The sequence below is a fragment of the Mytilus edulis genome, chromosome 8, assembly GCF_963676685.1.
Source record: "Mytilus edulis chromosome 8, xbMytEdul2.2, whole genome shotgun sequence".
NCBI classification, from domain to species: domain Eukaryota; kingdom Metazoa; phylum Mollusca; class Bivalvia; order Mytilida; family Mytilidae; genus Mytilus; species Mytilus edulis.
The window spans coordinates 7,994,610-8,014,377 of record NC_092351.1 but is presented as its reverse complement, the minus strand read 5'-3'; the positions used below and the strand labels follow the sequence as shown (position 1 = coordinate 8,014,377).

The following is a 19,768-nucleotide window of genomic DNA, read 5'->3' as shown; positions in this document are numbered from 1 at the left end:
TGTCAAAAATCCCAAGTAGGCAACAAGATATATCTTCAATTCTAAATGGCATCTTGTTCCATTTTGTAACCATTTCTTATTATTCTCTATGGTAGAAAGCTCAGTGCCTACGGTTTAGTAATCTATAAATACACAGGCCTCAAGACTACAAATCAAAATACATTGATTTATATATTTTTTTGTAGGATTATCTAGTCACAATGCATATGACCTGTTAGAGAAAAGACTTCACAATCTACAGGAGAAAGATGTTGCTGATGTCCATAACCTTGTACAGGTACAGCTAAATTATAAATATTGTATGTTATTTGGGATCAGGGATGGGGTAATTGAAAATGTAATGGTAATTAAGTGTAATGCATTACAATTTTCCATGTAATTGAATGTAATGTGTAATTGGGCATTTTTTTAATTACATGTAATGGTAATTTAATTAATTACTTTGAAAAAAGCATGTAATGCTCAATTACTTTTGAATTACATTTCAATTACATGTACTTTTATGGTGTTCAAGCTAAGGATTTGTGTTTAGTAATATATTTATTTTTCAAATATTGATATCACATACGTTTTTAATATATGAAGTCTGTAATTTATTCTGAAATTTTTAAATTTTTTATTTGACCTACAGATTTTTTTTTTTAATAGTCTTATAATTTTTAAAAAAATGTGAGGATCATGCATTAGTGTTGTTCAGTTTTTAAGAAAGATTTTTTAACCTAATAGATTGATAAGTAATTAATCACCTTGTTAAACAAAAACAAAAAAATGTGTCACTGTGAAAAATCTTTCTTAAACAGTTCATTTAGAATCTAAAATCACTGCACACAATCATTTTGTTAAATTAGTATACACAAAAGGATTATAGAAATAAAAATTAACAGCTGTAAAAACAAACAGCAATTAATCAGATTAAAATGTCCAGGGGTAATGCCACTATTACATGTACTTTATCTAATTAGCAAAATATTGCTAATATTTAGACATTATATACATTATTTGTACTAAAAATTATTTTCAATATTGTGACAAGCACACTTTTTAATATTTTTAAAGCAAAATTTTTTTTTTTATTTATAATTTACTTATTTAATTATGATTAATTCAAATGACTTCATTTCTGAGCTGTCAAAATACCCCTTAATGTATTGGCAAGTTAATGGGAACAAATTCCCTCTCCTATCAATATGACGATCTTCTAATCATGGAACTTCCATGTTCTGATCAAGCAATATCTGTGACATTAGCTCCTGTCGAAAGACTGTTTAGAATTGCTGTCAAAGTGTTCAGACAAGAGAGATTCAGACTAAATGACAAAACATTAAAATAACTAATGATTATCAATTGCAACGCTTTAACTATGCTTACATGAATATTTTATATACATGTATAATATTATTAAAATATATCATGATGAAATGTAATGTGTAATTTAATTAATTACTTTAGTAAAGTAATTGTAATTTAATTAATTACATTTCAAAAACTGTGTAATGTGTAATTAGTGTAATTGATCATTTTTGCAATGTAATGTGTAATTTAATTAATTACATTCCAATGTAATTGACCCCAAGTCTGTTTGGGATCTTCACAGGGTTGTTTGGTCATATTCCCTGTCAGTGTTTTATGTCTCCTGAGCTCATATCCCCTGTGAAGCTGGAATAACAGTTATATTATACTGGAGTGTCCTAATTTTAACAGTAATTACCTTTTTATCAAGGTTTTCTTTTACAGATTGATTTAGATGAAAGTTTTAAATTATAAAACTCTGAACAGCCAGTTTACTGAACCCTAGTTACCATGGTTACCATATCTATATAAATAGGGTGCAAACATTAATCCACCTTTCTGCCTCTGATGAAGGTCCGTTTTGGACCGAAACTGGTCAGGCTATGAAACATCACTGTTAATTATTTGTATTGGCATATATACTATATTTTTATGGTTTTACATTTTCCCCCTCTGATAGACATAATTAATATGGCTTCTACGAACGAAAGCTTTATTTGGAGTTAATGTGTTTAGAGACCTCTTATGTCAGTACACCTCTCCTATTTTGCCTTTTAAAAAACAATCATTTGAAAACAATTAAAGTTTGCTACTGCTGGTTATGCTGCTAACTTTATCTTTTATTTAAATTTGTTATGCACGTGTAATTGTAGTTTCAGTATTTTGAACTTTTACTACACATGCACATGTTATTTTAGTTTGAGAATTGTATACTTTTACTTATACACATGTAATTATAGTTTGGGAATTTACACTTTCACTACACATGTTATTGTAGTTTGAGAACCCCCAGAGTTATGACGAGATGGTAGAGATATTAATGATTGGTCTGAGGAAGTTGTGTGAAGTTAAACAGAAGGAACATACACATTTATCTGATGCTAATAAGTCATCTGTTAAAGCAGAGGTAACTGATCCGTACAAGTCATCTATAAGGACACCGGTAATTTAAAAAGAACAAATAAATCTGAAGCTAACACATTTTTTGTGAGAAATGGATAATTTAAACAGAGAACTTACACATGAATATGAAGGCTGAAGCTAACAAGTGTTTTATGATTTGATGCTAACATGATGTCTGGGGGATAACTGATAACAGAATGAACTTACACAAAAATTTGAAGTTTACATGTTTTTTGTGAGAACACTCATTATTTTTACGTTAACAACTTTGCTACACAACAATCTGAAGCTTAAACAATTTTTTTTTGTGAAAACACTAATGATTTAACAGAAAATATTATAAAGGAAGTAATATAATTTTAACAGAAAATATTTTGAAGAAAGTAATATTATTTTTTAACAGAAAATATTTTAAAGAAAGTAATATAATTTTAACAGAAAATATTTTGAAGAAAGTTATATAATTTTAACAGAAAATATAAATGGTTAAAGGAAAGATCATACCAACTTTATATCTTGATTGACCCTTTTAGATAACCTTAGAAATTGCAGGACCTTCATCATTGTTTATAACCAAAGAATCATTGAAATTTTCAGAAAAAATAAGGCATTACTTATGAATATGAATGAATTACAATGTTAATGCAGTTTACATAATATTTTACAGTTTAACATTATTGAGAGTAAAGGGAAAGCAGCATTGTCATTTGACTCGATCAAGAACAAATGTAAGAAGAGTTTAACCACGTCGTTTGAATCACTGATATTAAGGGTAAGATTCATTATAAATTCACATCAATGTTGTCAAATTTAACATTTTAACATCACCCGTTCTTGGGATAATCTTCAACTGTCAACTCGTATTATAGTTCATATATTTGGTGTTCAAATACAATGTCTGCAATATTTTACAAATGCCTGGTTATATAATACAATGTTGTTTTTAAGACATCTTTTCCTAGACCATTCTGTGTTCTTCATGTCGGTATGTTTTTGGAACAGTGTATACCTATGATGATTCATTTTATAATTCAGTTTTGTTTATTTATGATTTAAATAAACATTTATATCAAATTTATCAAACTGATTAACTGTTGAAAACAGTATTTAATATCTACAACATAGAGATTGAAAACTTCATCTGATTTACTTGTAAGTTTAAAAGTGTGCTCATATATATAAAAAAAAAAAAAACTGATATGAAAATGGGAATGAAAAGTGCAACTTTACATAATGAATGCCACTCTGGTAAATTTAAAGATTTGCCACTATTTTTCCAGTCTGTCTGCTTAAATGGTTATTGTTTAATTATAGTTTTATATACTAAAGGGTGAAAACTTAAGTACGCCACTTTGAAAAATTTGAAAAAAAGGTTTGTACTATAAATGGCTCTAACAATTATTTATCTTCACAGGGTAAAAAGAAGGAAGAAGGGGAGAGAACTAGACATAGAAGTGGTACAACTGCCAGTGAATATAGCTGGGCAAGATCTTTTGTAAGTAGTCACAATAATGGGGAGAGAACTAGACATAGAAGTGGTACAACTGCCAGTGAATATAGCTGGGCAAGATCTTTTGTAAGTAGTCACAATAATGGGGAGAGAACTAGACATAGAAGTGGTACAACTGTCAGTGAATATAGCTGGGCAAGATCTTTTGTAAGTAGTCACAATAATGGGGAGAGAACTAGACATAGAAGTGGTACAACTGTCAGTGAATATAGCTGGGCAAGATCTTTTGTAAGTAGTCACAATAATGGGGAGAGAACTAGACATAGAAGTGGTACAACTGTCAGTGAATATAGCTGGGCAAGATCTTTTGTAAGTAGTCACAATAATGGGGAGAGAACTAGACATAGAAGTGGTACAACTGTCAGTGAATATAGCTGGGCAAGATCTTTTGTAAGTAGTCACAATAATGGGGAGAGAACTAGACATAGAAGTGGTACAACTGTCAGTGAATATAGCTGGGCAAGATCTTTTGTAAGTAGTCACAATAATGGGGAGAGAACTAGACATAGAAGTGGTACAACTGTCAGTGAATATAGCTGGGCAAGATCTTTTGTAAGTAGTCACAATAATGGGGAGAGAACTAGACATAGAAGTGGTACAACTGTCAGTGAATATAGCTGGGCAAGATCTTTTGTAAGTAGTCACAATAATGGGGAGAGAACTAGACATAGAAGTGGTACAACTGTCAGTGAATATAGCTGGGCAAGATCTTTTGTAAGTAGTCACAATAATGGGGAGAGAACTAGACATAGAAGTGGTACAACTGTCAGTGAATATAGCTGGGCAAGATCTTTTGTAAGTAGTCACAATAATGGGGAGAGAACTAGACATAGAAGTGGTACAACTGTCAGTGAATATAGCTGGGCAAGATCTTTTGTAAGTAGTCACAATAATGGGGAGAGAACTAGACATAGAAGTGGTACAACTGTCAGTGAATATAGCTGGGCAAGATCTTTTGTAAGTAGTCACAATAATGGGGAGAGAACTAGACATAGAAGTGGTACAACTGTCAGTGAATATAGCTGGGCAAGATCTTTTGTAAGTAGTCACAATAATGGGGAGAGAACTAGACATAGAAGTGGTACAACTGTCAGTGAATATAGCTGGGCAAGATCTTTTGTAAGTAGTCACAATAATGGGGAGAGAACTAGACATAGAAGTGGTACAACTGTCAGTGAATATAGCTGGGCAAGATCTTTTGTAAGTAGTCACAATAATGGGGAGAGAACTAGACATAGAAGTGGTACAACTGTCAGTGAATATAGCTGGGCAAGATCTTTTGTAAGTAGTCACAATAATGGGGAGAGAACTAGACATAGAAGTGGTACAACTGTCAGTGAATATAGCTGGGCAAGATCTTTTGTAAGTAGTCACAAAAATGGGGAGAGAACTAGACATAGAAGTGGTACAACTGTCAGTGAATATAGCTGGGCAAGATCTTTTGTAAGTAGTCACAATAATGGGGAGAGAACTAGACATAGAAGTGGTACAACTGTCAGTGAATATAGCTGGGCAAGATCTTTTGTAAGTAGTCACAATAATGGGGAGAGAACTAGACATAGAAGTGGTACAACTGTTAGTGAATATAGCTGGGCAAGATCTTTTGTAAGTAGTCACAATAATGGGGAGAGAACTAGACATAGAAGTGGTACAACTGTCAGTGAATATAGCTGGGCAAGATCTTTTGTAAGTAGTCACAATAATGGGGAGAGAACTAGACATAGAAGTGGTACAACTGTCAGTGAATATAGCTGGGCAAGGTCTTTTGTAAGTAGTCACAATAATGGGGAGAGAACTAGACATAGAAGTGGTACAACTGTCAGTGAATATAGCTGGGCAAGATCTTTTGTAAGTAGTCACAATAATGGGGAGAGAACTAGACATAGAAGTGGTACAACTGTTAGTGAATATAGCTGGGCAAGATCTTTTGTAAGTAGTCACAATAATGGGGAGAGAACTAGACATAGAAGTGGTACAACTGCCAGTGAATATAGCTGGGCAAGATCTTTTGTAAGTAGTCACAATAATGGGGAGAGAACTAGACATAGAAGTGGTACAACTGTCAGTGAATATAGCTGGGCCAGATCTTTTGTAAGTAGTCACAATAATGGGGAGAGAACTAGACATAGAAGTGGTACAACTGTAAGTGAATGTAACTGGGCAAGATCTTTTGTAAGTAGTCACAATAATGGGGAGAGAACTAGACATAGAAGTGGTACAACTGCCAGTGTATATAGCTGGGCAAGATCTTTTGTAAGTAGTCACAATAATGGGGAGAGAACTAGACATAGAAGTGGTACAACTGCCAGTGAATATAGCTGGGCAAGATCTTTTGTAAGTAGTCACAATAATGGGGAGAGAACTAGACATAGAAGTGGTACAACTGCCAGTGAATATAGCTGGGCAAGATCTTTTGTAAGTAGTCACAATAATGCACACTGAAAACTGAAACCAGAAACAGGACAATCAAGACTTTTGCTGAAATAAAAAAATAAGACAAATAGAACACAGCAAATAAAAGTGACATAGATCCTCATAGAGAGGTCCATGTTGGTTTTTATTCTACAGAAGATAAGATAGTCCTTCTACATCTTTTATACCTTTCTACCGTACATTTAGAACCTAACTAAACAGATTCAAACACAGTAACTGTGTTACAGGAGCATTAATTATACATGATGCATTGTTATTGTACAGATGACAGAATATGTAGAAATCTAATCTAATATATAGAACTATAAAATTTCAACATATATATGTAGGACTCGGAGGTGCGATGGGGACGCTGAAGTGCGATGGTCACGCTGAAGTGCGATGGTCCACGCCGAAGTACGATGGTCCTTTCGCTGAGGTGCGATGGTTTGGTCTGACGTTAGCATATTGTGACGTTTCGCCTTAGTAAAATACAACATAGATTCGCAGGCAGGACGATAGGGTTGTGAAGGTGAAGGTTTCATGTTAACAAAGGAAACGAAGGGAAAAAGAAAGTACCAAACTATTCAAGTTCCGAAGAGTTTTGAGCATTATAAGTTGAGGTTACAAACAAGTCGTGCAACAAATCATTGAGAGCAAAGCAGCTGATGGATGAACTTGGTCTGCATATCGGAAAACCAGTGTTAGGAATTATGCCACAAACCTTTTGCATGATAAATAAAGCATATTGATCTAAATGTTAATTTGGATTTACCTTTAAGTAAAAGTCTCGTGATTCTATGTCGACAATTTAATAGAAAAAAAATTTACTATTGTACTAGTTATGTTTTTGCTATATCAAGTTGCTATACTGATGAATCCTGATTTGTAAGAACACCGTCATTCGTCTTTTTTTTTATAGTGGTTGCAGTGTTGATGTTTTACAACATGTTAGGCCAAAATTGACCTACAATTGTAACTGATCTCTACATGTACTTCCCAATTTGTCATCACCTATTTTTGTCGTGGAATAATCGACAAGGATCGCTATTTGTCATACATAAATGCACACAAAGTGGTTTTTTTTTACTCCGTGGGCAATCGGGTATATATAAATGGATGAATAATTGTTGTGAGCAATTTCTAAGTTTTGTCGTTATATACAGTTAACTCTCGTTGTCTCGAACTCGGTTGACTCGAAATTTCGGATGAGTCGAAGTTTTCACGTGGTCCCGAACTTTATTCCATACAAAAGTATGTAATTCGACTCCTGATGAGTCGAAATTGGATGAGTCGAAATTTCGGTTGAGTCGAACTAAATTTACGGTCCCAAAGTTAACAAAAGCATTCAAAAATCATTTTTTATCTCGAACTAATACACATATGTCAAAACATGACCTCTGGGATTTAAATGGATTGAAGAGTTAATCTGACAATACACGTGTAATTAAATTTCCGGTCACTGACCACTGTATTGATTTATGACATGCTATTTCCATGAGTGTTTTCCTTAGATTATCTTTTGTAGAATTTTTATAAATAATTAGTGATAAATTGTTAATGTTCATGAAAAAGTATTTTAATTGTTTACAAAACAATTAAATTGTGATTTACACTAATGAGCTTGGGTGTGTATAAAGTGAGGATTATGGCTTCTGTTGATGATCACCTAAAAACTACTCAAACGGCGTCTTTAATCTTATTATATGTTCTTTTGAAAACAAAGAGTGAGATAAAACAAAATAAATAGAAATCAAAATTTTCTTAAATCTCTTGTATCCGAGAATAAACAATTTTGTCAGCTATTAGCGACCTGAATTACGAAACTGTCGATTGGAAATTACTCTCTTGGAAAAGCCATAGGATTTTTTTTTAATTGAAACAATTGAATAAGTAAAAATAACAGTCATTATAATAATAAAAGACTGTGACATACAAATACATCGATCTGATACTAGAATATCGATCCCCTTGTCATATTCACCCGGAATTATTTTAGCTTTACCAAGCTAAGCAAGAGTTGTGTCCCTTAGATTGTCGAACTTCCGGTGTTCGTTTGAGTCGAACTACGTGTATCTCGAAATATTTCTCTGGTCCGGCTGACTTCGACATAACGAGAGTCGACTGTATAATAAAATGAGATGGACCCTTCTAGGTACTATTATATAGACCTACATGTACACGCTGTATCTTTTTTTCCCATCTTGAACGGCGTATTATTTTACTCTCAACTATTGCGTGCTAATCGGAGAATTAGCATATTTTAAAATTAGATTAAAAAAATTGAAATTTAAAGCCTTAAGTTTTGTTTAACATAAACAGAAAATTAAAATCTTAATAACTCGAGGCTTAGGGCTATACTTTTTCTCAAATCGTTATGATAATATTTCATTTAACCAGCTCGTATATACATTTTGCTTTTTTTCCAATGTCACAGGAAGACCATCGTACTTCAGCGTAACCATCATCGCACTTCAGCGTAAATATCAACAAGTTAACGTCACAATGCCGCCATCGCACTTCAGCGTGTTAACCATCGCACTTCAGCGTAGACCATCGCACTTCAGCGTGAACATCACGGTTCGGAGTACCATCGCGGTTCCGAGTCCTACATATATATATATAGATAAAGTAACTAGAAACAATCTTAGTACTGTGAATGTATTATAACATGTATTTTCAAAAGGTAATACACAGAAAAGGTATCACATCATTGTTTACATTCTTTAATACCATAAGTTAAAAAGTTATACACCTACATTAAACTTTTAAATCCCACAGAAACAGATATGACCATATCTAATATACCAACTTGACCATTTTCTATTCTTTTGTTTAATTTTAGAATATATATCAGCCTGGTAGTTGTGTGAGTCCAACAACTGTTTTTAATTTTTCAAAACCACTGAATTGACCTTTTGTTATGTCATAACTACATTTGTTGTGACATGTTGGCTTCTTTCTGTAATATCATTTCTCAAATGTAATACAAATATAAAAGAATACCTTGAAAGTATAAATTTCCCTGAAAAAAAGCTTATAAAGAAGGCATTTGTTATACCTTTTCCTTACAAAATATAGATCTAAAATTGAGAGTGGAAATGGGGAATATGTCAAAGAGCAGAAAACAGCCAAAGGCCACCAATAGGTCTTCAACGCAGCAAGAAAATCAAGCATTCATGGGTGGGCCACAGCTGGCCCCTAAATAAATATGTGTACTAGTTCAGTGAAAATGGAAGTCATACAATAAGTTATATGGTTCGCTACTGACCCCCTACGGATCCATAGAGGGTTAGTAAAATCCATAGGGGTGAGGCTGGAGGCCGAATCCCCTATGGTTTTTATTCACATTCTATGGATCCGTAGGGGGTCAGTAGTTAACCGTATAACGAATTTATCGTACGCTGGACTTTTTCTGCTGCGTTTTGTTGAAAAATAATCAAAGAAACACAACAACATTAATAGATGACGTCACATTTACTGCGTCACGAACCCCCTATGAAATTTACTAATCCCCTACGGTCTCATAGAGGGTCACCACGTGACAGCGTTAAACCAATCACAACATGGTAATTTAGCTGCGGTATGATAACTTATTGTCAGCCTCTGATCAGCAGTATTCCTAAATATAGGCTTGAATTATAATGGATTAACCACCAATTTCTATTATGAAAACAACTTTTTAAATTTGGTTGATTTTCAGCAAAATTAGATCCTTTTTTTATTCCCCTAGCATTTACTATAAATATGCTCTCCTTCTATAGCATCACATGGTACCTTAAGGGCATTATGTTTTACTGTCTGTGTTGTCGGTACGTTCGTCGTCAGTCTTGCTTCTGGTAAAACTTCTTGATCAAGGCAGTATTTAATGAAGTTGAAGTCCAATCAATTTGAAACTTAGTTTCACAGTTCACTGAACATAGAAAATGATAGTTCGAGAGGGTCATCCATGAACTATGGACACATTCTTGTGTATTATATGTATTTATTGTTTTATACAGGACTCTTCAGATACATCCACTCCAGACTGTTCACCAATGCCCTCCCCTGCAACAATGAGCTCCCAACAGTTCCACTACCCTAGTCCACCAGGCTCTCCTACAGAGGGGCGACCTCGTAGTCAGACTGTGGGTACATTGGCAGATACTGGTTTATTGTCCAAGAAATTCCAGGACATAACCAACTTAGTAAAACCTAAAGAGAAAGAATTAGAACTACAGGACCCACCAAAGAGAAGGAATAGTGTGAATAGTCCTATGAAACAAATGTAACTATGTTATTAAAGAATTAAATAAAGAATTGATACCTCCTGTTAATTTTTTTTTTTTTTTAACAATTCAAAGATGATTTTCAAGCTGAACAATCCTGATTTAACTTAGAATAAATTCAGGCTATAGTGTGGCATTTGAAGTTGTGCAATTTCCAAATAAATTTTAGATGTCACAACCAATGACATTATTCTTGCTGATCGACTTGGGATCAACGGGCATAACCCATTCAAAAAATTGAATTTGAAAGTGGTCTATGAAAGCTCTTACGCTTGCATACAGGAGTAATATGATGTTTAATGAAAGATCAACATTCATCTTTTATGAATTACATACTTAAAACAACTCTGACAAATGTAATTAAATATTAACTATTTTTTTTATGTTTTTGTAGGTTTCTGCTTGTTGGTAATAATTTCAGTAAAAAGCCCACACTCATACCAGATGATATTTTAGATGCATCGGATGTAAACTACTCGCCCAACAGACGTGGATCATTTAGAAAGACTATATTTAACAGTGTTGTCACCCCTGCAAGAACTCCACGTTCTGTCAAAGGTAGCAAAGAATAAGTTTTTCCTCTTCTTGATATACATACAAGTATTTCCATGGCTCAAGACATTTTCCATCTCATTAATTTAAAGATATTTTTATAAAATCAACAATCTACTGTAGGTATTGTAGATATGAAGGAGAAGGTTCACGAAGGGTTGAAATAATTGTAATTGTTTTAGGTAAAAATTAACCTTGGCCTCCATCCATGTTCCAAAAAGTTTTTATATTAATGAGTTGTATATCAAAATTCGAATCTTTTTGTTACAAAACATTTTGGATTGTAGAAGGCGGCCAATATATTCCTAATGCTTTTAGGTCTAAAAATTCCACAAAATCATAATTTTTTAAGAGAACTGATTTATTTAGCTGTAAGGCTTTTGAAGTAGACCCATTTACGAACCAAATTGTGACTTTTGTGGTGTTTTATGATAAAGTTGATATTTTAGGCCATTTTGTGCCATGAGTGAACATTATCCTTTGTTCATTCTTTATTTTATAGTGGTAGATGATTCCATTTAAAGATAATATATATTCATTTTGTAACACTGCATTTTAGATAAACTACTGTATATGAACTGAAACCAATGATTTCTGTGTCAAAAGAAAAATTCAAGACTCTTCTTATTGATTTTTGACAAGTTTCTATTTATTTATTACTCTGTGCTAAAAAATACCTGTCTTCTTTGTAGAAAGTCCAAAGGATGAAGAACCCAATGTTAAGAAAACACCAGAAGAAATACGAGCTTTGTGGAAGAAAACAATTCTTCAAACTATGCTCCTAATAAGGATGGAGAAAGAAAAACAAGATCTTAAAGGTAAAAAAAACTCTCCATTTAGAGGGCAACTGAAAGTCCTGGTATAGAATTAGACCAATTTCTGATTAAGGAGGATTCATCCTTACATTATGTCCAAGTCTGATTCAGGTAACACAAGGTTGAAGCCTCTGTTACTGATGGATTACTTGTGTTTCCTCTACATACAGTCCCTTAGTGAACAACCTTTAATGGGTACCTTGTTATTAGAAAATTAAATAGACTTTCTCCTGAATAATCATGTCAACCTTTTTACACCAGGAAAAAAGGTGGTAATGACATTATTAAACATCTATCTGTCTTTCAATTAGCCCATCAATCTTGCTTTCAGAAAAAAATGTTTACTGTATGAATATGTAAATTTTAACACAATACAGTTTGAAATAGGTTCCTTTTATACTTTTGATTAGAAGTACAGTCTTGATTTGTGAGTTTGTATAATAGCAGTACATTTCTAGGATATATAGCCCACAAATATTTACTCCATCTTTTATTTGTATTTTCTCGTGATGATTGACACGTTTTCATTTTATTCTTGTTGACCTATTTTGATTGAATTATGACTCTTGTTCATGATAAACCAGCTTCAGACTGCAACAATCTTGATATATTAGAACAAACTTTTTCCCAGAAATTGATGTCAGTTTGTCAATGGCCTATCTTCTGAGTTTTTATTCGCTTTATTTTCTCTGTCTAGATAATCCTGCTGGTATGACATTATGAGATATTTACTCAGTTTGCCAATTTTATTTTGTTTGATTTAAATGGGTGGTATTATTTTTGGTTTCTTGAATGATTTCATTTATTTTGCATTTGCAGCTTTTAGAAATCCTTACAATTGAACATATATAAATATACACACATAATGCAATATAAACAATAATTTGACAGATTATATAATTTATATTATATGAACCAGTTTATGGCCTACAGTTTGCTGATATTTAGTTGCCTGTGTTTTGCTGAATTATTATTTCGGGTGGTTTTGTTCTTTGTTTTTTGTCATGATTTCACACCTTCCAAATTATACCATGGATGAGGAACCTTTGCTTTTATAATGTGGATATATATTTTTTGGGTTTTGAGATTTTTTTATTATTTTTAATAATTTTGATTTTTTTAATGTTAGACTTCTGATTATATTTGTTGACAATTGAAATCAGAATTGAAACCTTTGAAATCAGGATTAAAAGTAATTTTACATGAAAGCATAGCTTAAAATGTTCTGTTCAAGACGTTAGTAATAGTTCAGGATAGAGTAGTTGAAGTCATACTTGTATCCTACTTAATTTGTTGGACTTTCTTTTCTTGGACAAATAACATTATATGAATGATACAATATTTACTGTTTATTCCAATGTATCCCAGGATTCTTTATTCTCCACGGCATCAGATCAATGGTAGTTTTCCCAGGTAGGTACAACATAGTGTGAACTTCTCAGTAGCTTACAACAATTGATTTTTAACTACACACAAAAATATTTTTCTAAGTGTATGATTTATGCACACTTGCACATAATTTTTAGGCCAAAAAATGGTAATTTCAATATTATTTATTTCAGTTGAACTATATTTAGATGACGTTTTTCATGGTTTGTTTAAAAAAAATCACACCTTGGTTTAGCATTCCTTGCAAATATGAGACAAAGATTAATTACACTTCATCACACAATTCCCTTTCACATTGTCCATTTCACTGTGTTGAAAAAAAAACTAAAACAGCTTTCTTTTCCTGTCTCAAGTATAACAACCACGCAGCTATATGTGTAAACTAGAATTAAAAACCAATGTGTTTTGTGTAAATAATAAATGTAACCCCTCACATTCAAACCAATAGCACCTTTTATTGCTCACTTTAATTTCACAAACATATCATTAGGTTTAAAATTTGTTATATCTTTTATCTTATAGGTTTATGAATAAAAATATCATGCCTACCCATTTTGAATATATCATTATAGAGAAGACAAAAAACTGTATTTGCATAAATTTAATTGAAGGACATTAGAAAGGAACTTTAGACATAAAAGGAATCACCCCATGTGGTTTCTGTCATTTTATCGACCTGTAAAAGGCTGGAAAGTGATATAAGATTAATACATTTACATGCACAGTGTGCAAGTCTAGGGTCTGTAAAGGCATACACATAATGGTCACTGAGAACTTAACTTTTTATGATGGAATGATTGTTTTTGTAGTGAATTTAAAGTTGGTTTTTTTTTTGCTTTCAACAGCTCGACAGCATGAGGAATTTCAACAGAAACCTGACTTAGATTATGAGGAGATAACTCCGTGTCTTAAGGAAGTTACGTTACAATGGGAAGAAATGTTAACAGAAGAAGATAGGGATACAAGATTTAGTCCTCAGGTTGTCCTTGACTGTGTTAGAAAAGGTTAGACTGCATTGCTATCTACTATCTATAGAAAATTGTAAATCAAGACTGAATGCACTGCAATATACTGTTAAGAGATACAAATCTTGTTGTTCATTAGTTGCAGACTATAATTTTTACATTTTAATTTATTGTCACGTAGCAATGTTTGTCAATAGCGTGCCTCACAATATCACATTCAATGGGCAGTTTAATAACCGCAAAAATTCAGGGAAAAATCTTTAAAGTTAATATAACCACAACTTTTAGTAAGCTACCTTGAACCTTATACAGGACACACAAACTAACAGACACACAAACAACAAAATTATATGTCCCAAAAAAAAAAGCTAAAGTGGAATTATTGATCTAATACACTCGAGAAATTTAGAAAAAAAAATGGCAGATCTAAAAATTCTATGGAAAGCAAACTATGAAGAAAAAAGAAATTCTTGTTGCTTTTAATGAAATGTTGAAATATTAAATTTGCTGCTATCAATAGGTAGTGTTTTTGACATTTATGCATGTGACCAAAGCAAGTCTTTAACCCTTTATATATTTTGAAATAAGATGTACATGTAAATATTGCTCAGCACTAATTGGCCAGTACTATTTAATTTTTTTTATCAAAAGAAGATGCCAATTTCATTAGGATTTCTATTGTAGGTGTACCTAAACAATTACGTGGAGAGATTTGGTATCTGATGGTGGATCAACACAAGTTACATTATCCTTCCAAGAACGACATGTCTCCGTCCAGAGAATATCAAGATCTGTTAAAAGATCTGACTGAATACCAACACAATATACTCATAGATTTAGGTATGTTATATATTTATAGTCTAAGGAATTCAGAATTTGTTATATGGTTTTTTGAATATCACTCGAACAATTTTAGGGAACTGGTGAAAGATTCCATAGATTTATTCAAATTATCTGTTTCCAATATTTTTCTAGATTTTACCCAACACCAAACAACATGGTATACTCACTGAAGTTCATTTCTAACGTGCTTCATATAAAAAGTATGTTGTAACCTTACTCACGAACAATGTCAAGATTTGGTAAAAGATTTAGTACCATGTAACACTTACATGTATGTAGAAAAAAAAAATGTATCTTGAAAGTTTATAAAGATGAACATTAACAAAACTGTCATAATCCTCTTTTTGAGAAATAAACATACTCATTGAAACTAAAATCATGTGTCAGAGAAAACTGCATATTAATGAATATTAATTTTATTTTAGGTAGAACATTTCCAGAACATAAGTATTTCTCCACACAGTTAGGTCCTGGTCAGCTGGCACTTTACAACATTCTAAAGGCCTACAGTCTCCTGGATAGACAAGTGGGCTACTGTCAGGGCCTTAGTTTTATAGCAGGAATACTTCTCATGCATGTAAGATCTCAAGTGTTATACCCAACATACACATAGATCTGTTAACACCCTTATAAAGGCTTAATGTTAGCTAGAAAATCAGGTTAGTTTCCAGGGACTTAGTTTTATAGCAGGAAAACTCCTCATGCATGTTAGATCTCAACTTGTATCAAACCTTGATACATGCATAGATTCCAGTCGGATGATTTTGTGCAGAGTTATGGTCCTTGGACTTTGAAAATTCATACAAATAATCAGATTTCCTCACTGTTTTTTCGTCATGCTTGAAGATATTAATTTGATATTTTTTATATAGTTTACACCATGACAAGTTATAGATCATTTTGTTCCAGCACATTTAATTTTTAATCAGTAGGGGACCATGTATGTCCAAGCAATACTCTCAGAATGCTTGTTAAACTGGTATTCTAGCTAAGCTACAGTAACATATACTATATATTATACAAAGTAATATAAGTAAAAAAATCATGCTAATTAAAAAAATCAATAGGTCTTATTAGCTCATCATCAGTATTCTATTAGAAAATAAAAGGATAGAACACTTTTGGTGGAGTACTTAACAGTGCACACAAAATACTGCTTCTCAAAATGATAACCTTTGAAAATTATGTTGTGCACTTAAACCCCAAATGGAATGTTCATAAGTTGTCAGGTATTGTACTCAGTATAATAGCAGGAATGTAAGATAATTATTGTTTTAATTCCACAAGCAGACATATGGAGTGGATTTACATGAAACAAATATCCATGGACATACTGGATTTAAAATATTTGCTTACATTACCTGAAGCGAATTAAACATTGTATATTGTTTTTATAGAAAAACTCATGGTAGACTGATTATTTTCCATAGGCATACAAGTGATATTGCTTTACCTTAAATCTTTGTCATAATAGTGTTCTTTTCTCTCTCAGATGGAAGAGCCTGCAGCATTTGAAACTTTACGTCACATGATGTTTAACTTAGGTCTGAGAAAACAGTTCCATCCAAGTATGATGCCTCTACAAGTATGTATAGCTTGTTTAAAAATGGTATTATTATACTTTATTTTTGCATGGTGATACATTTGTAATTATTACAAAAACAAAGGACGGGTATGCTGATATTAGAGTATTATTGTATGTAATAAATTAAAGCCTTTCAGATTGATCTAAAGAATGTATTTAAATTTTGTTGATATGAAAATCAATCTGTAAAGTCACAAATTGCCTGAGTAAGATGTCATTGCAATTTAAAAGATTTACTTGATTCAAATTGTTTTACAAAAAATAATTAAAAGTCATTTTCACCTGTAAAGTTTTCTGCTCATATTCAATAATAACCATTTTTATGCTACTACTTGGGGCATTACATTTTCTGGATTGTTCTTCTGTTCGTTTGTCAGTCTCTCTTGCTTCGGGTTAAAGTTTTTGGTCAATGTAGTTTTTGATGAAGTTGAAGTCAGATCAACTTAAAATTTAGTACACATGTTCCCTATTATATGATCTTACTAATTTTAATGCCAAATTAGAGTTTTTGACCCTAATTTTACTGTCTACTAAACATAGAAAATGATAGTGCAAGTGGGGCATCCATGTACTATGGACACATTCTTGTTTTTTATGCTCCATTTATGGACATTATGTTTTCTTTTCTGTTCCTTTGTCCGTCTCTCTCGCTTTGGGTTAAAGTTTTTGGTCAAGGTAGGTTTTGATGAAGTTGGAGTTCAATCAACTTGAAACTCAGTACACATGTTCCCTATGGTATGATATTTCTAGTTTTAATGCCAAATTAGAGTTTTTTACCCTAATTTCAAAGTCTACTGAACATAAAAAAACCATAGTGTGAATGGGGCATCCATGTACTTTGTTTTGTATATTTCAGTCAGGAAGAACTGTTTAAAACTCCCACTGACCATCAACTTCAAAAATAAAAGTATTCTGGCTCTCTAAGAGGATTGAGGCCAGCTTTATGCTATCACAATAGATTTTCCCAATTTTCTCAAACCTTCCACTGAAAATAGTTTAATTATTCATGTATCAATACATTTTAGATTCAACTGTATCAGTTGACAAGACTTATTCACAGTCCACTTAACATAGAAAATGATAGTGTGGATGGGGCATCCGTGTACTTTGGACACATTCTTGTTCCCCTTGTACACTTTTTAGGATGGAATCTAGCCTTATGCTATCTCAGTAGATTTTGACCAATTTTCTCAAACCTTCCACTAAAAATAGTTTAATTATTCATGTATCACTACATTTTAGATTCAACTGTATCAGTTGACAAGACTTATCCATGACAACTACAGAGATTTACATGACCATTTTGAGGAGCATGAGATAGCGCCAAACTTGTATGCCACTCCATGGTTTCTAACGCTGTTTGCTTCACAGTATCCTCTGGGATTTGTTGCCAGAGTTTTTGGTAAGTTGATTCTTGTTTCTGTATTGATATGAGTAAAAGTGATCAGATATCAATAATTTTGAATGAATACTTAAGCTTTTTATGCCCCATTTATGGGCATAATGTTTTCTGATCTATACGTCTGTTAGTCTGTCCTGCTTCAGGTTGAAGATTTTGAATGAGGTAGTTTTTGATGAAGTTGAAGTCCAATCAACTTGAAACTCAGTAAACATGTTCCCTATGATATGATCTTTTTAATTTTAATGCCAAATAAGAGTTTTACCCCATTTTCATGGTCCACTGAAGATAGAAAATGATAATGTGGATGGGGCATCCGTGTACTAGGGACACATTCTTGTTTTTTAGTCTAAATTTAGAAATTTTCCTTAATTTTGTTCAGATATTATTAAATTATTCAATATATTGTAATATAAAAGAATAAAAAAAGTAATGCATTTTATATAACAAAATAAATAAGATGTTTGAGTATTTTCTTTGTGTTTTTTCAGATCTCATATTAATGCAGGGTGCTGAGGTCATTTTAAAGGTTGGCCTCTTGTTGCTTGGGAACCACAAAGAGTTAATTTTACAGTGTAATTCCTTTGAATCAATAGTAGAATTTATTAAGACAACATTACCTGAACTAGGTATTATACAGATGGAAAGAATTATTATACAGGTAAGAAATAGCTTATTATGGGTGCAATCAACAGTTTTTTCTATGACGTCACATTTTGAGGGACCATGCATAAGTGACCCTTAGTGGTGGACTGCTTAATAAAGATACTTGTATAATTATAGATTATCGTTGATCATCTCAACGAGATTGATTTTCTCGCTTGAGCTGGTACAGCGAAAGTGAGAAAAGCAATCGAGTTGAGATGACCAATGATAATCTGTTTATCGCTATTTTACCTATGACGACGTTGTCAATTTCATGTCAATTTCGTTAGCAACGCCACGTGGCCTCCTTAGTTTCTAGCGATAATTTTTCCATCTCAAGCGAGAAGCATGATATGAAAATTATCACAAAAAAAGATCAAAAGAAAAATGCACAAAATAGCGATAAAACTAGATATCACTGGAATCAGAATGTTCTCTAGTTTAAAATGAAATAAAAATAATGTGTACTTTAAATATATTAAAAATATTCCATCCAATGAACATGGGGGAAAAAACGTCTAATTTGAACATAAAAAACTTGAAACCAGGTCATGTGCACACCCATGAAGACATGATCCATGCACACTTTACATAATCAAAACTGTATGAAATTTGTAGGTTTTTACCTGGCCTTTCAAAAAAATCTTGTTTCAGGGTACGGTTTCCTGCTCCGAAAAGAGCTACAGTGGCTGCAAATAAGCTTTCAATTTTCACTGCCAAAAAAATAGGATGTTTACAGTGTTGTCTCCCCTCAAAACATGTAAAGTTAATATAATTTTTAAAATTATTTCAATCATTCAACCTGTTTTAATTGAAAGCTAATTAACTAATTTTTACAATCAAATACAAAAAACATGATACTTTTTCACCAATTGAGTAAATAAACGGGGGTTTCCCTCCATGGTTATTTTTAGTCGGGGAATAACCCCTAGTTTTTTATACGAAACTGTTTATAGCACCCTATACGGCTACT

At 32.5% G+C, this 19,768-nt stretch overlaps 1 protein-coding gene across 4 annotated transcripts in view; it reads left to right on the top strand.

Annotated features, from left to right (window-relative positions):
- The window catches only part of LOC139486723 (TBC1 domain family member 1-like), a 50,820-nt gene that overhangs the window by 25,744 nt on the left and 5,308 nt on the right, over positions 1–19,768 (top strand). For 2 of the 4 annotated variants that reach the window (XM_071271649.1, XM_071271650.1), the window contains exons 5-17: positions 186–277; positions 2,288–2,416; positions 3,080–3,184; positions 3,827–3,907; positions 10,336–10,601; positions 10,997–11,160; positions 11,847–11,972; positions 14,204–14,362; positions 15,008–15,163; positions 15,592–15,743; positions 16,659–16,751; positions 17,994–18,153; positions 18,642–18,811. In XM_071271649.1, coding sequence (XP_071127750.1) covers positions 186–277; positions 2,288–2,416; positions 3,080–3,184; positions 3,827–3,907; positions 10,336–10,601; positions 10,997–11,160; positions 11,847–11,972; positions 14,204–14,362; positions 15,008–15,163; positions 15,592–15,743; positions 16,659–16,751; positions 17,994–18,153; positions 18,642–18,811 — 1,853 coding nt within the window. Of the gene's footprint in view, positions 1–185; positions 278–2,287; positions 2,453–3,079; positions 3,185–3,826; positions 3,908–10,335; positions 10,602–10,996; positions 11,161–11,846; positions 11,973–13,531; positions 13,562–14,203; positions 14,363–15,007; positions 15,164–15,591; positions 15,744–16,658; positions 16,752–17,776; positions 17,947–17,993; positions 18,154–18,641; positions 18,812–19,768 lie in introns of those variants that run through there. The other 2 variants (XM_071271648.1, XM_071271651.1) reach the window with 2 other exon arrangements.